The following is an 18341-nucleotide window of genomic DNA, read 5'->3' on the forward strand; positions in this document are numbered from 1 at the left end:
CAGTTGAGATCGCACCAAAGAGCTGCTGTATCTACGACACGTCTTGTTAACAGGAAATACTAGAAGTGCATTTCAAAGGTCCCATCTCTTCCCTTTAGGAACTGGAAGCTATCTAAGTCATTGCGGATATGAGAAATCCAGGTGAGATTTCACTTTATTTCAAAAACAGGTATTTCTGTTTGTATCTCTGCCAATCTTCATCTCTTTGTGGTTGACAGCTGTTTTGAACCTTGCTGCTGTAATTAGTGTCCTCCTTATAACCTGGAGATTAGCCATCAATTCATTTGATGTTGGGGAGAAAGCAGGAAATAATCTCGGTGAGCTCATTTCTACTTATTACATCAGAAATCCTGCGCGACCTCTTCTCATTGAGTTTCATTTGCTAACACATCCTCCATTCTTTTATTTAAGGGTTCAATGACAAAGATCAAACCAAACCAAAATCCCCAAAAGGTAAATTCAATTCTTTTTTAACATGACATGACTTCCACGTGAACTGTGTGGTTTCCGTCATGATCAGAAGTACTTTTCTGTTTGCGTTTTCAGGGACAACAACTGAGCCAAAGTGCAGCCTCGCCAGAGTCTGTCCGTCTGACCATTTCGCTTTACGAATCAGCAGCGGAGCAGCTAATGTTGTTGGACCAACGATCTGTTTCGACGGTAAAATGTGCGTGTTTGATACGGTAGTACTGGACATAACTGAAGAGGGAAAGGTGTGTGTCTGAGTAAAACTCAACCGTATCTGTATCTCAACAGCATTATGAGTCATGCGCTGAATAATGTGGGACCAGGACTGAACATTGTGGTGGTAAATGGTGAGTAAAAGTATTGGGATGTAAAAAATGTATACTTTCTTAAACAATTCTTTAAAACATTCACATGTTTAATAGTTTTGGGCTTTAAAGTTTTGACATTCACTGTAATCAATTGCTGTAAATTTAAGTATTTAAAATGGTATCTTACAGTATTTCATAATAAATATACTATACAGTTAAATGTTCATCCCTCGCATGTAAATGAACAGTCAATGCCGTCAATTAACAATAACAGCTGACTGCTGTAATTTATCTGCATAATACAGTATTTTCTGTGAAGAGGTGGATACACGCTTCTCTGTACAAGTTCAGTGAATCACGATCCATCTGCATCGTACTGTCTATATAGGTTAATGTGTCTGTTATGACGATAGAATACATTTTATCATTCAAACTGCTCATTGCCTAAAAGTCATTTTTGAGTGACGTGACCGACTGCTCATGAACGTGACTTTGGACATCACAGCTTCAGTTCAGACTGTTGAAAACAGCAGTTGATAGAACAAGCTTACCTAAAGGTCCAATAATTAGCCGTTCTGGAGCTTTCGATTATGTGACATGATGTTCCTTTAGAGTGCTCATTAAACAGATAATTGAACCGCTTAACTTACACAAAAACAGGGCAAACTCCACCTGCTGATGAAGATCGTGTGATTTGATCAAAAGCTCCAGAGAAGCTGATCTTGTTGTTGATAAACAATCGTTTTGTTTTTTCCACCTAAGGTAAAAGTGGAACCGTGGAAAAATTTGGCTACCTTAATATGATTAATGGAAGTAAGTTGGGTGGTTTTTAATCCTCTTTTCAATTGAAAAATGTATTGAACGAACCCTTAAAATGTCATCTTTTTTTGTTTTTTTAAAAATCACTTTTAACAAAAGACACAGAAGACATCCTGGCGTACCTGAAGGAGATACAATCTGGAATGATTGTCTTGGTGGCCTCGTTTGATGATTCGTCACCAAAGTAAGTCGAAATCGCAATGATTCAACAGCTAAAACGATGTCAAAGCACACAACACAACCCTTTTCTATTCCTTGTTGGCAGAATGACAGACGACATAAGAGAGGTGTTCGTCGGAATGGGAAGCACTTTGATCAAGTCTGTAAAACGCAGAGATAGCTGGGTGTTTGCTGGGAGAGCAGGGACAGAAAACAAAAGCCTCTTTGAGAAGGTTAGCCAGCCTGTTCTATTTGTGTCAGAGAAGACCTTCTATTTTTAAAGGCAGTTAAATAAAAAAGCAACATAATTGATGGTAAAAGAAATGTCCTCTTTCTTGTTCGCCCGTCAGCAAACTGTTAATGATGACAAAACCAACATTTACGAAGGATGGCCGGAGCTGGTGGAGATGGGCGGCTGCATCCCAAGGAACCAAACTGACCTGAAAGGATCTTTGTGATGAAAAGGAGAATATGACTTATTTCAGACTTCCATGTAAAAACTGATGCCACTCAAAGAGTGTAAATATTTTTACTCTTTCTGAAACCCAGAACTTACCCTATTGAATACATTTTTACTTAAAATGATATGTATATACATATTGAATTGTGTACCTCTCTCTCTCTCTGTCAGCTATGTGTATAATGGCATCCAGTGTATTGCATGTCTGTTCATCCTGGAAGATAGATTCACCTCTGTCGCTCTTCCTGGAGTTTTTCCTCATCTCAAATCATGGTTCTAAGGATTTTGTACAGATTGTAAAGATGTCTGAGGCAAGTTTGTCATTTGTGATTCTAAGCTTTATAAATAAAATGTACTGAACTTCACTCGTGCTGCTGTTAATAATAATAGAAGAAGTGAATCTTCAAAGAAATGGAAACATTTGACACACTGACAGAGGTGACTGGCTACTGTGCAACTATTTATTACAACAATGAGATCTATGGGGTACTGCCAGTAACAGTTGTGTCCCTCTGGAATCATTTAAATGTCAATTAAGACCGGTGTTTTCACCTTTTTTATCTCACTTTTTCTTGTTTTCTTCTTATCTTATAAGCACATTAATTGCATACTTTTTCATTTCATCTGGTACACCAGAGGTTTAAGAAGTAATACTTTACTTTAGTAAAAGTACAGATAGTGTGAACATACTCTGTTTCAAGTTTCAGTGTAACGATTTGTAATATTGCACCTCGTCGAGGTGGCCCTAGTTTTGACTACTTTATGTACAAAATAATTCTGATACACCAATTCTTTCTGGGCCTCAAGCAGTTAGACTAGACACTTTTATAAGGGGTCAGAAACCAAAAAGGTTGGATTCATTTTTAACAATGCAGTGTACTTTATTTGGAGGACTTGTGTGATACTTGGTTACCTCCCATCACTGCTATAAAAAAAAATATTCTTCCAGCACTTTTGGCCTGTTCTCCAGTTGGTCTTCCACTTGGAGAATTATCATCGTCCAAAACACAGAACAGTTTCAGCGAGAGAGAGCGAGAGAGAGAGAGAGCGAGAGAGAGAGAGAGAGAGGGAGAGAGAGAGTAACCTCAAATTATTACTGCAACTCTGTCTGCTGCTCTGTGTGCAGATATTCATACTGGACTCATACTGAGGATATGGGTGTCACCCATGGAAAGAAGGTAAATTGGTCGATATTTATTCTTTATTTACATTTGTCTTTCTCTGTGAGACATAACACATGTCTCATTAAGATGATCCAGCAGATGCATCCATGTGGCAAAAATACTTTCTTGGAATATGTTTGAAAAGATTGAGGCACTGTGAACTAATTAAGAAACCAACTGTTACACTATGTTCTGTGTACTGTGTGTCATCACAAATGACAAATATTGTATTATGTTGATCACATTGAAGCTTTTGTTTGGCAGAACTTAACCATTTTCCCGTGGTCGATTTATCTGTCGTTATCTCTGCAGTTTATTTCCCAAAGACAGCAAGTGCTTGCCAACACCATGAGTGGGCCTTGGAGAGCGTTTACCCTGTCATGTCCTATTAATTCTTCTCCACACAATGTTCACTGTCTGAGCTTCAGACAAACAGCATGACTCTTCCCTCATCAATGAAACAGCAGCCAGCACCAGAGTTGTCGAAAAAATGCCTCTATTGATCTAGTGCAATCTAGATACGACAATTTACTCAGATTTTCTTTCCAAATTTCTTTATTTGAATGCAGGTTTTTGAACACATTTAGCAATGCTACCAGATGACCGGACATGGTGCAGCTGAATTGCAACAAAAGCCAAGGCCTCAACAAACATAATGCAACATGTAATTGGATGGATAAAGTAGCTGTAACTATGTTAGATTGTGCTGAGAGCAAACACGATAGTTTGACATATTTTTTTCTTTATTCAAATGTTCTTCAAATATTTAATCAAAGAAGAAAAACAGAAACAATCACTTCATTCAGCAGTCCATTCTGAGTCCCTGTCTTCTCTTCTCTCGACTATTAATTCTGCTCAAACTCCAGCAAATGAGAATCTCAGTGGGAATCAAACTGTGTTCTGTTTGATCCTTGTCCTTAATGAGGCGGCAGCCCTCCACCTCACCAGTGAGGGCCCTCGCTTCACTGGACATGTTGAACGGGAGCTTTGTCCGTCAGCATCATAATACGGCTTTGTGTCGCTCGCAGCTCTCGCTGCCATTTGCATGAAATTGCATGGGCGACCTGACTGAGAGTTTTCTGATTGGAGTGCGTTCATGTGTCACACTATATCTCCACACTTGTATTTTGAAATACGTTGGTAATAACTATGAGATATATTATATTCGATTTGACATGTCAATGACTTTTTCTGTTGACAGAGAACATTCCCCGGAGACACACCTGCATGGGTCTGGTGAGAAATCTATTGTTACAAGACACTTGTGTGACTCTGGGAAGACTAATCTGTGCTATAAAGCAACATGTGGTCGCAGTATTATTTGCTGCAGAAACATTTTTATTCATTCTGTCATTAAAAAGGAAAAGGGTCCTGCCTAGTGACATTCACTATTCAAGTCTGTAAAATATGTTTTAAAGCAAGACATGCAAATGTAAAAAGACAATATAACACAATCTTCTTTTTTTAAATAAATAGACAAATCTGTTAGCAACATAACCCGCCCTTGTTCATTGCAATACACTCAGGGGCTCTGAAGCTATCTACAGCCTCAATTGTCTGGTAAGACCAGCAGCTTTTAGTAGCTAATGTTTTCTATCAAACTTTCCACAGACATTGCTGTGTGACTGACATTTATGACATTCTGACCCTTCTCTGCTTGTGCTGTTAGCGGCAGCCTGTTATTTTACTATTTACCTTTCAACAAAGGTTACAAAGGCAGAGAAGAAGAAGCAGAAGTACGTTTTTAATCCCCATGGGGCCCGAAATGCACACACATGCAGCGGATAGGCATGTATTAATTATTGTGGTCCGAGTGATGGAGTGCCAAAAGGCGCCCCGATCAGTTCGGTGTCCGGCGCCTACCAGTTCACACTCCGTACCGACTGGACCTTGCTGGACTTGTTACAAAGCTAAGTTCCATAAGGACTCCACACATTTTCCAGAGTTAAAAATAAATCCCCATGGTGTCATCTCCACCAAGGTCACTGTAGTCACTTTTTTTTGGTTCCTTTTGTTTCTCCATTTGGTTTAATACCAACGTTTTCAGGTGTTTTCAACTCTATTTGATGTAGTTGCTGCAGTTGTGAAGTTATCCACTTCCAGAGGTCGGAATATAAGTACTATAATACTATATGAGTATTATAAATACCTGCCTGTGTTCATACATGTGGCTTGTTTTCAATCAACTGGGGCTTATAAAGAAAGCAAAAATAAAAGCACGTTTTAAAAAGCAATCATTTTTATTCACCTTGGAAATAGCAGTTTTGATAAATTGCTGCATCCTGATGGAGTTTGTTTTTTTGTCAATGAGATAGTTGAGTTGTTGTCACATGACTCAAGTACAGAATTAAGATACAATAGGGGTGCTTTGGGGTTTGTCATAACCACTGTCTCTGCTCAAATATGGTCTCTCCCTTTATCATTCTGCAGTCATTAAAAGCTGCTTCAGTGCGTGTTTATAATACTGAAATGGTGAATAATGTATCACAAGAAAAACGTCAAAATTGATATTTGGAAAATATATACTGTATGTTTTTCTCTTCAGCAATGCAGACACACCAAAGTGAACAGCAATACCTTCGTCCCAACAACAGAGTGAGGAGGAGAGCAGTAATCTCATCAGACCACAAAAACCTCCCAACCCTTTGACGGCCTCCAAGAGCCACCAGGAGCTTCACAGAGAACTGCGGATGACCCGCAAGAGGCTGGAAAAGACACACAAACACTCGTAAACACTCACACTTCTCTTTCATTGTTGATATGAATCATAACGTCCTGCCACATGTCTGTCAGGAGAGTGTCTCAAGAAGAAAAGACTGAACTCCAGAGCAGGGGCGGACTGGGGGGAAAAAGTGGCCCGGGAGTTTACTGTCAGACCGGCGCACTCAATACACGGCGCGTTGCCCACTCAATGCATCGCACGTGTCGACCAGTCAGTGGCCTACTTGGAAAAATACCCATACACTTAACATTATTTTGGATGATTACAAAGAAATTATATCATATATGTTGTTTTTTTTACAACATTTGGATCCACCAATTTGCCTGATGGACACATTGAATAAAATAATACTCGCTATTGTAACACTCCAAGGTACGGTAGGTATAGTTTGCTAGATGAATATGCTGAACTCTGGGCTAGTATCAGATGGTTATACCCAGTGGCGGCTGGTGGAAAATGTTCTAGGTAGGGCTGTGCCACATCCATTTGTTCACAACTTGTCGATACTTTTTTAGATTGCCGGTGGCTTTTCTTGATCGTACCGTCATCTTATCCTAATCATTGTGCTCCCCAGGCCTCTTGTTCATGTGTATGAGCACTTTTACCAGCTCAACTTTAGGTCACCATGAAACAGGCCCCACCTTTGACTTCATCACACAGCTCCAACACAATATGTCAGGATTGGTGCGGCAGCAAAGGGGTTGGACCTGATCACACCCGGCCCTCATACATTGTGTTACATAATGCTGTTTGGAAAATACTAAATGCTAAAAATAGTGCGGAATGAAAGAAATCTATAGAGATTAAAACAATAAATAAAATGTCAGTGAATCAAAAGACATCAAGCTCAGTGATGCAGATCAATCAAAGAAAAACAAACTCACTTTTTTACGAGGGAAAAGACAATAGCTCAATCATAGACTTGGAAATATGTCTTTAATAGTAAATACACACGTTTTATGTCACTCTCACACGGAGCCGTCTAAAAAATACATATTACAGGGAGGAACTGAGACAGAGCTCCAGTATTTATCCCACTATGACTACGTCCTCCTCAGTGAACTCATAGAAGGGAACCTCCAGCTTTATTGTATGTATGTATTGTATGTATTGTATGTATTCTTATTCTTTCAGCTGAGACCCCAGCGATGTGAAACGGACTTTTGGGCAAATAAATAAAAATAGATATAAATATAGTTCTAAGCAGTAAGGAAGTTTCCTTCCATAACTTAAAATCACCCACACCAAACATTGAAGTAGCCGGAGACTGTAAGACACGACTCGAGAAGCCGACACACGTCAGTGAATGTGTGATGAGAGAATATTTACACATTTCTTTTCTATTTACTCCCAAGTCTGTTTCGCACCACTAAGGCTACAGCTGAAAGAATAAGGCTAAAAATATTGTCGAACACATCTGCAACACATTAATTTAACATAATACACACATGTACTTATAGTCAGATCTATCGTGCTCTAAATGAAGCAGTGATGTCATGAATCTGTTAATTTACTAAGACACAGTCTGAGATTAATTGCCAGCTGTCTTTTTTTGCATTTGGTGATATTTTGTCTTCAATAAATAAATGTTGGAAAACAATCACTTGAGTCGTCTCGTTCCATGACCCACAACTGTTACATATGGACCAGATTGAAGGTAACTGAAGATAGGAGTAATGATATACTATTTTATTAGTTTAAGGGGCTTTTGTTACCACCAAGTTGCAGTGGAACCGGATATTCCTCGTAGAACCTGTCTGAATGGACTTTTATCTGTTCACCTTTTCTTCTGGATGGTTCTCCTCTGACTCATCTCCCGAGTCAAAACCACACCCATCAATGCATTGCTGGTGAAATCCAGGCAACTGCCATTACATGTGAGGAGAACTGAGTCAGCACTATCACACTGGATTAGAATTCAGGGTGGACTTAACGGAAACACAGCATCGACTGTCCTGTACAATGGTTGGGAGTACTCGACATTCTCTGGTAAAAGCTTTGGATGGGACATCTTGGCAGGAAATTTGGAATAATGACAATAAGGGTAGAAATTACAACGAAATGCAGACATCAGTCAGAGTGAGAAGTGATGGAAGTAAAAGTAGAAAAGAAGATGTTACTTTCAGATTAAGGTTCGGACATACAGGACTCAATGACACGTACACATCATGAAAAAGACAGAGTGGGATAAATGTGAGATATGCAACTGTAAAGAAACTGTAGAACATGTGCTGATAGAGTGGAGGAAGTTCAGGGTGGAAAGAGAAAGACTGAAGAACAGAGTGGGAGTGGAGCATCAAAGGCTTAGAGACAGGGGACAAACAAGTTCATCTTAAAAGGGCTTTATTTAATATATGAATGGAACGGGTTAAAAAGCCAGAATATGACTGCAATATGAAGTGTATTTCTAATTGTTTCATTATATTTATAAATAGCATTATTATTGTGTTTAAATGATAACTCCGGTCCAGTAGGTGGCGCCTTAAACATTGGTTTGTAGTCCGCCATTTAAGTGAAAGAAGAAGAAGATGAAGAAGAAGATGAAGAAGAAGATGAAGATGAAGAAGAAGAAGAAGAAGAAGAAGAAGAAGAAGAAGAAGAAGAAGAAGAAGAAGAAGAAGAAGAAGAAGAAGAAGAAGAAGAAGAAGAAGAAGAAGAAGAAGAAGAAGGATCTCCTGGTAGCCTATAAAGCTATTGAAGTTAGCTTAGCATGCTACCTGGAAACAGACGGACGGGGACGGACGTGACCAACACAGCGCTAGTCAGAGTTTAATGAGAGTAAACGGTGGTTTTAACGGAGTTCGTCTGGAGGAAAACTTTCGGTGGTTTAGTGAAAATGTCTAAAGTAGAAATGTTGAGATCTTTATTCAACCAGCGACGAACTGCGGTTGGTGAAGAGATATTTCGTATGTTTGAAAGAATGATAGCAGAGTACGAGGAGGAACTCTCTCGTTCAAAAGAGGCGAATAAACGACAACGGGAACTTCTGGACGCTGTTCTCAACCCGGAAATCCGGATACAAAGAGCACGTGGGTTCACTTTATTTATTCTCTCAAACACTGTTCATGCTCCGGCTGATACCTTTTTAATGTAGTTTGGAGTGAGACTCTGTTGCAGTTCGTAGTTTTCTTCTTCTCCTGATTTAATACCTGCAAACCACGTGTCGCTTTTCTGCGAAATAAGCCGCTTTTAATCAAAATGGTGTGTGTGTGTGTGTCAACTGGCCAGCCAGCGTTTCTCAGATTGGCGTGAGACAAGGAGAAAATGTGATTTCGTGAGCTTCGCAATAAAACATATTTGATGTGTCGAGTCTTGGCCAATCAGCGTTAAGATGTCTTCATTTCCCTCGGTTACCGTTCAGACTTGTTGGGTTACGTTAACGTCCACTGCATGCGGAACTTTGTCAACGGCTAACGCTCATCATTATCAAGATTTAGGAGGAAAAAGCGTAACGTTATGAAACATGAATCACCCTCCGTGTTTCGGTTCAGTCCACGTGGTCACTCATCAACGTTAAACCGGAACACCGGCGGTTCTGGTTGCAGTTTTTTTTCTTCTTTTTTTTTTGTTTAACTCAAAGTTGAATGAGGCGAATTCGTGGTGTTAATAACTTGAAACATGAGGTGTGTGTGTGTGTGTGTGTGTGTGTGTGTGGGGCGCAGCTTGACGCAGGGCTGAGATGTGAGTGGAGCTGGGCCTGGATAAAGGTGGAGGTCTAAACAGACGTGAAGAGTAGGGTTGCGTATAGTTTGCGTTTTTTCCGATACCGGTGCTAAAACGATACTTTTAAAACTATACCGGTGCCTAAACTGTGCCTGACTCTATACTTTTTTCTTCAAATTCAACAATATATTAACTGTTTAAAGTATACTATAAATAAGTATAAAACACTTGGCTTCAAACTACAGCTTCAAACTTTTTAACTATGAACAATATGTTAACTGTTAACAGTTTACAGTATACTTAAATAAATATAAAACACACACACTCTGTACACACACTGCAGCTTCAAACTTCAGAAATTATTTTGCAGAAATATGAGCATATTTTCCTTCTGACAAAATACGACACGACTCATGACTTATTTTATTTTACCATTTGGTGGCGGTAATGCGCCAATTTGTCGTTTGCCAACTGCCAGTTGGTCTCGAAGAAGAAGAAGAAGAAGCTTTCGGGTGCCTGTGTTGTTGTGCTGATGAGCGACGACAGCGCTACGTACCCCGTTGTAATAATACTATGAGTGAGGAGCGGAGGACAGAGTCCTGCTGCCAGGACGGAGTCATCAGAGTAGTGTAAAAAAAGTATTTCAATCGACTCAGGCACCGAAATGAGGCACCGAAATCTGCGTTACGTTTCGGTCCGGTAGGTACCGGACTTATAGGAACCGGTTCCATACCGGCACCGTTTTTCGGTACCCAACCCTAGTGAAGAGAGCAGTACAGCTTCCTGCTGTCAGTGTCAGGGTATGCTAACTGCAGCCTCTGCTCCAATGAGATCAAGTACAGCAACAAGGGCTCACGTGCCCTCTCATCACACTGCCAGACACTGGTCACTGTAATGACCACAGCAAGTGTACTTCCTGTCCCACGTGCAGTTGCTCCCAAAGGCCCTGAAGTAATGAGAGAGAGCATTAAGGAGCCTGAACCGTCATGATTTCAATAATTGAACTGGATTGAATGCATATTAATTGTAAATAGAAGATGCTTGGCACCTCTTTCACCTCTTATGAGTTTGTAGGTATGCTGATTTGTTCTCTCAGCTTCTAGATGACAGGAAATATTTCAACTTTAAGTACAAGTTTGTTCTTTGATAACACCACATGGATTTGGCAGCTTAAAATGGTTCATATGTTCATGGTCACATAAGTTGATTACATTATTGTAGGGCTGGGCGATATGGCCTAAAAAAAAAATCTCCGATTTCTTTACAAAAAATCCGATTCACGATTTAAATCGATTTTTTCCCCCAAAATGTTTTGCAGATGACAGAAGCAGTTGAAAACAATTTTTTATTTTATTTTGTGATGATTTTCCCAAGTAGGTTGATAAAAATAAAGTGCAAACAAAACCTGAACATTGTAGAAAGGTGCCTGTAGTATACAAAAAGTATTTGGTCACTCTTTTGTTTCCCTGAATCATTTAAATATAAAATTAAATTAAACATAACATTAAATGGCATTAAATAGTAGCCTTCCATTGTAAACAACTGTGCAAATGTAACTTTTTACAGTAAGCTTTTCTAACTGAATACACTGATACAAACACAGCATGAAATAAAATGTATGTGACCCTTTAACATTCACATTTTCAAAAGTGCAACATCTGATCTAACATCAACATAACATATTTTGCACAGTAAATAAGTGCATGTAAACAAAATCAAGTGCATTCACAACATAACCAACAGTATTAAACAGTAGTGCATGTTTTTTCTAAATATTTTTTGCCAGGAAGACAAGCCTGTCTACTACCTCTGGCTTCAGGCATGCACGGTGGCATGTAACAATGCCCCCCCACACACTGAAAAGCCTCTCAGAGGGGGCACTTGTAGCTGGCACAGAGAGGTATTTCTTTGCTAAAGTACTTAGCCTTGGAAAGTTAAGTTGGTGACTCTTCCACCAGTCAAGTGGATCGGTGTCTGGGTCAACCTGCTGGACCACAGGTCAGTTGTTGCGGAGTAGAATGACATCCCCTCCAGCTCCGCAGAGATCCTTTGGCGTGTACTATTGTACAGCCGAGGCAAGGCAACGTCAGAAAAATGTTTACGGCTTGGTAGCACGTACCTGGGGTCCAAAGCTTTGAGAAGGTGAATAAACCCCGGCTTTTCCACGGTGTATATGGGCACCATATCTTTTGCGATATACATCGCGACTGCATCCGTGATGGCTTTCCACCGGGCACTCTTCTTCTCATGCGGAGTACAGTTGGTGAATGTCTCCAAAATGCTGGGTTGTTGTTGTGAGGTGGCGGCGGCGTCGCTTGTGCTCCCGCGGTCCTGCTCCCTCCTCAGGGCAACAACACTTCTCCCACTGTTTGAGGTGCTGCATTAAATTTGTTGTGCTGCTTGATTTTGTAGCAATAGCTTTTAGACAGACCTTACATCGTGGTGCTGTTTGTTCTGTGTCAGATGACACGAACCCGAACCATTTCCAGACCACCGAAGACACATTCTTCCCTCTCTTAAGAACCAGAGCTTCACTGCTGGCCGCCATTGTTTTCGCTTGTAAACAATGCGCGCGAACTCTACTACGGGAACCCAACGGGGGGGAGGGGTGGGGGCGATTTTCTCGATTTTCAATAAAACACATCGCCTTAAAGCACACATTCGAATTAATCGATTAAATCGATTTATCGCCCAGCCCTACATTATTGTATTATCTGGTTCTAGTGATACTCTGGAAGTGTATGTCCAGGAGACTATTTGCTCAATTCTAAAATGTCTTTGTAACCCCTCTGTGTGTGTTTACTGTTTTCCTGCAGACGTCCAGCAGCTGTTGTTGGTTCAAGAAGAGGTTCCCTCTGAGCAGCAGGAGTGGAGCTCCAGTCTGGACCAGGAGGACCCAGAACCCTCACACATTAAAGAAGAAGAGGAGGACCCAGAGCCCTCACACATTAAAGAAGAACAGGAGGACCCAGAGCCCTCACACATTAAAGAAGAACAGGAGGACCCAGAGCCCTCACACATTAAAGAAGAACAGGAGGAACTCTGCACCAGTCAGGAAGGAGAGCAGCTTCAAGGTCTGGAGGAGGCTGATGTCAAGTTCTCATTCACTCCTGTGAAGAGTGAAGATGAAGAAGAGGAAGCTCAGTCCTCACAGCTTCATCAAAGACAAACTGAACAGATGGGAACAGAAGCTGATGGAGAAGACTGTGGAGAACCAGAACCAGACAGGAACTTGGATCCAGATAGATATCCAGAACCAGATACTGATGAGAAGACTGGAGACTCTTCTGACACTGATGAGGGTGGTGATGGGAAGAAGACCAGAGAACCTCAGTCAGGTTTAAACTATGTGAAACCTGATGAAGTCCGTGTCAGTGATTCAAGATGTAGCGCTGGTGAGAAACATTTTAGATGCTCAGAGTGTGAGAAAACATTTGGCAAGAGTCGACATCTGAAGATACACATGAGAACCCACACAGGAGAAAAACCTTTCAGCTGCTCAGTCTGTAAGAAATCTTTTAACCTGCGTCATCATTTACAGAGACACATGAGAACCCACACAGGAGAAAAACCTTTCAGCTGCTCAGTCTGTAAGAAATCTTTTAACCTGCGTCATCATTTACAGAGACACATGAGAACCCACACAGGAGAAAAACCTTTCAGCTGCTCAGTCTGTAAGAAATCTTTTAACCAGCGTTCAATGTTACAGACACACATGAGAACCCACACAGGAGAAAAACCTTTCAGCTGCTCAGTCTGTAAGAAATCTTTTAACCGGCATTCAACTTTACAGAGACACATGATAACCCACACAGGAGAAAAACCTTTCAGCTGCTCAGTCTGTAAGAAATCTTTTAACCTGCGTTCACATTTACAGAGACACATGATAACCCACACAGGAGAAAAACCTTTCAGCTGCTCAGTCTGTAAGAAATCTTTTAACCAGCGTTCAACGTTACAGACACACATGAGAACCCACACAGGAGAAAAACCTTTCAGCTGATCAGTTTGCTGTAATATATTTGTGCCCAACAGAGATCTAAAGGTACACATGGATACTGTGGAGTTCGAGAGCCTCTTAAACTGTGGGAGACCAGCCTTTCCAAAGAGTCAGTCGGTTTCAATTATAAACAAAAGTATTTAATACTTCTGAAGCTAAAACAGTTCCACAATGAAGTACACTACGAACAGTATCTATAGATATATATTCTCTGCGCAGAGGCGTTTTACCCATCATCCCAGCCGGGAACCACAGCTGATCCCATCCTAGGAGGACAAAGAGACCGAAAAACTCTCCAGTCCTCCCGCATACAGCTTGAAAATCCCCTCCTCTTTTTTCTATCTCAATTCCTATTGGCTGACTTCAACAGTCTCCTCCTCGCAGGACCCTCGCACGGGTGTGATCTATAATTGCCTGTCTAGAAATATCTCTGTCCCTAAGCCTTACTCTTAATACATTCAATGACTGTCTGTTGTGGCCCTTCTATGACAAACATTCTCTATAAAAGATAAGAATTTGCAACTTTTGGCAAAAGCTTCACAAGTTTCACGTCTACAAATTTGACTAAGATACACTTCTAGCTACTAATCCAAAAACACTTTTATGATTATTCTAATTATGTATTTCCAAAACACTTCTAATTATGAATTCTTAATTATGAATCATTAAACACTTCTATTATAATTTCTTAAAACACACTTCTACGCTCAAATTTCCGACAATACCCACACAGGAAACAATCCCCTTCAGCTGTTCTGGTTGCAGTAAAGTTTCCGTTTGTGATAAAAGCTTTCAGCACGAGTCACCTCTGAAGTTACACATGATTAACCGCGGTTCAACTCCACTGATTTCAATACAAAAAGTTATTCACTGAATGAGCGCCAACTGTACAGTTTGAAATAGTTTTGATGATTATATTGATGATTGATTTGATGGTAATGTAAGTTTAAGACGATGGTTTTACCTGCATCTGTGCACAGTATATTGTATTGAAATGATTTCATCAATAAAAAGTAGAAGGTTTGTGTATTTCACTGGTTCATACAGTTGTACATAGCACACTTTGTTCGTCAGGATTAAATCCATCAGTGACTCAATAGTTCTTTATCTTACTTGGCAGTTTACACTCTTTGCTGCTGCCATTACTGGTATAAAATTGTCATCTTGTCTGACACAAACTCATAAAAAGGTCCTGAGATAAAGCAATCTACACATTCTTTGGAGCCACAAACCAACAACATCCTGATCTCGATCTATAGTTCCTTCCAGTTGATCAACTTTTTTAGATTGCCGGTGGCTTTTCTTGATCGTACCGTCATCTTATCCTAATCATTGTGCTCCCCAGGCCTCTTGTTTATGTGTATGAGCACTTTTACCAGCTCATCTTTAGGTAACCATGAAACAGGCCCCACCTTTGACTTCATCACACAGCTCCAACACAATATATCAGGATTGGTGCGGCAGCAAAGGGGTTGGACCTGATCACACCCGGCCCTCATACATTGTGTTACATAATGCTGTTTGGAAAATACTAAATGCTAAAAATAGTGCGGAATGAAAGAAATCTATAGAGATTAAAACAATAAATAAAATGTCAGTGAATCAAAAGACATCAAGCTAAGTGATGCAGATCAATCAAAGAAAAACAAACTCACTTTTTTACGAGGGAAAAGACAATAGCTCAATCATAGAGTTGGAAATATGTCTTTAATAGTAAATACACACGTTTTATGTCACTCTCACACGGAGCCGTCTAAAAAATACAGATTACAGGGAGGAACTGAGACAGAGCTCCAGTATTTATCCCACTATGACTACGTCCTCCTCAGTGAACTCATAGAAGGGAACCTCCAGCTTTAGAGGAGCAGGTCCCTTTCTTATCCTTCCTGAAGCATCGTAGTGGGAGCCATGGCACGGACAGTAGTAGCCTCCGAAGTCTCCGGCGTTGGCGATGGGCACACAACCCAGATGGGTGCACACACCGAGGACGATGGTCCAGCGGGGGTTAATCACTCTATCCTTGTCATGCTGTGTGTGTTTGTGTGTGCAATCATAATTCCACATGTTTGAAACCCTTTTCCCCTGTAGGCGGTGCTGTCGGAGGCCTTCTGGGCTGCTGGCTGACCAGTGGACAGTTCAAACCGCTGCCTCAGATCATAATGGAGCTCAGTCCTCAGCAGCAGCAGAAGCTTTATGGTATCTTCTGGCCGTGCTGGGAGACATTCAGTGGACAGATTTGGCTCAGCTAACTGCTCTAGTGATGGGCAACGCCACCCTGAAGCAGCAGCTGACGGCGACCCTTCTCGGGTACATCTCCAAGGAGCTCCAGGCGCAGGTGCACTACGTGGATTAGTGTCTGTGGAAGAACTGGGATACTCTGACTCAGGGGCCCACATGCTCAGAAGGTCTTTTGAAAAGAATGTGAACTGTTTGTATGACGCTGGAGAGACTCTTTATCAAATATGAAATCACATATTGTAAATTTGCACAGACGCCATCACAGTCTTGGTTACAGGTTATTGTGAAAACAGCTGTATACCTGGATTCATTTATTATTGGAAGTACACTCATCAGATGAAGGAATTATGTATTCATCAATGGCACTGTTAATCATATAAGAGACATAGTGGTTCTGTTTGTGATAACGGTTTTATACAAAATGTATAAAATACATTTGACACACCACATGAACCATCACACAGGGGAGGAACGATGGAGCTTCCATATCTTTATCCAAGAGCGTGTTCTTTCAATTTGAGAGCATCGCTCATTGAGTCCACGCTCAGATTTGGTACTGTCTTTAGCTTGATCCAGTCGACTAATTGAGTTTTTATTTTCTAGTTAGTGTTGGCTTTCTAGAGGGGGCCGGGGACACGCTCACCTGGAAGAAAATGTTGTACATTTTAAAGTTAAAAGCATCAGTCTGGTGCACTCTGAGACCAACATCAAGAACATGAACATAATTCATGCTGAAAGTAACGCAGTTTAAACTGACAAATGCAGGAAGGACAGCTGGCAAGAAATCACTAACTGTCATTCTGTAAATTAACCCATTTATAATATCACTGCTTCATCTATAACGCAATAGATCTGACTGTAATAACACGTGTATTCACGTTCATGTTTTACTTTGATGTATTCTTATTCTTTCAGCTGAGACCCCAGCGATGTGAAACGGACTTTTGGGCAAATAAATAAAAATAGATATAAATATAGTTCTAAGCAGTAAGGAAGTTTCCTTCCATCACTTAAAATCACCCACACCAAACATTGAAGTAGCCGGAGACTGTAAGACACGACTCGAGAAGCCGACACGCGTCAGTGAATGTGTGATGAGAGAATATTTACACATTTCTTTTCTATTTACTCCCAAGTCTGTTTCGCACCACTAAGGCTACAGCTGAAAGAATAAGGCTAAAAATATTGTCATACACGCCATAAGAACACATCTGCAACACATTAATTTACCATAATACACACATGTACTTATAGTCAGATCTATCGTGCTCTAAATGAAGCAGTGATGTCATGAATCTGTTAATTTACTAAGTCACACAGTCTGAGATGAATTGCCAGCTGTCTTTTTTTGCATTTGGTGATATTTTGTCTTCAATAAATAAATGTTGGAAAACAATCACTTGAGTCGTCTCGTTCCATGACCCACAACTGTTACATATGGACCAGATTGAAGGTCACTGAAGATAGGAGTAATGATATACTATTTTATTAGTTTAAGGGGCTTTTGTTACCACCAAGTTGCAGTGGAACCGGATGTTCCTCGTAGAACCTGTCTGAATGGACTTTTATCTGTTCACCTTTTCTTCTGGATGGTTCTCCTCTGACTCATCTCCCGAGTCAAAACCACACCCATCAATGCATTGCTGGTGAAATCCAGGCAACTGCCATTACATGTGAGGAGAACTGAGTCAGCACTATCACACTGGATTAGAATTCAGGGTGGACTTAACGGAAACACGGCATCGACTGTCCTGTACAATGGTTGGGAGTACTCGACATTCTCTGGTAAAAGCTTTGGATGGGACATCTTGGCAGGAAATTTGGAATAATGACAATAAGGGTAGAAATTACAACGCAATTCAGACATCAGTCAGAGTGAGAAGTGATGGAAGTAAAAGTAGAAAAGAAGATGTTACTTTCAGATTAAGGTTCGGACATACAGGACTCAATGACACATACACATCATGAAAAAGACAGAGTGGGATAAATGTGAGATATGCAACTGTAAAGAAACTGTAGAACATGTGCTGATAGAGTGGAGGAAGTTCAGGGTGGAAAGAGAAAGACTGAAGAACAGAGTGGGAGTGGAGCATCAAAGGCTTAGAGACAGGGGACAAACAAGTTCAGCTTAAAAGGGCTTTATTTAATATATGAATGGAACGGGTTAAAAAGCCAGAATATGACTGCAATATGAAGTGTATTTCTAATTGTTTCATTATATTTATAAATAACATTATTATTGTGTTTAAATGATAACTCCGGTCCAGTAGGTGGCGCCTTAAACATTGGTTTGTAGTCCGCCATTAAAGTGAAAGAAGAAGAAGATGAAGAAGAAGAAGAA

At 40.5% G+C, this 18341-nt stretch overlaps 1 protein-coding gene across 1 annotated transcript; it reads left to right on the forward strand.

The window, feature by feature from the left end:
* Positions 1-7: 7 nt before the first annotated feature.
* LOC306797817 (protein FAM3C) lies at positions 8-2522 on the forward strand. Its single transcript, XM_079297253.1, has 9 exons — positions 8-141; positions 219-317; positions 412-453; positions 547-667; positions 757-815; positions 1539-1589; positions 1695-1779; positions 1861-1987; positions 2105-2522. Exons 1-9 carry the CDS (start codon positions 129-131, stop codon positions 2210-2212), a joined length of 705 nt encoding a protein of 234 aa, XP_079153379.1. The 5' UTR covers positions 8-128; the 3' UTR covers positions 2213-2522.
* The last annotated feature ends 15819 nt before the right edge of the window (positions 2523-18341 follow it).

This window comes from Melanostigma gelatinosum, assembly GCF_949748355.1.
Source record: "Melanostigma gelatinosum genome assembly, chromosome: 3".
Lineage (NCBI taxonomy): Eukaryota > Metazoa > Chordata > Actinopteri > Perciformes > Zoarcidae > Melanostigma > Melanostigma gelatinosum.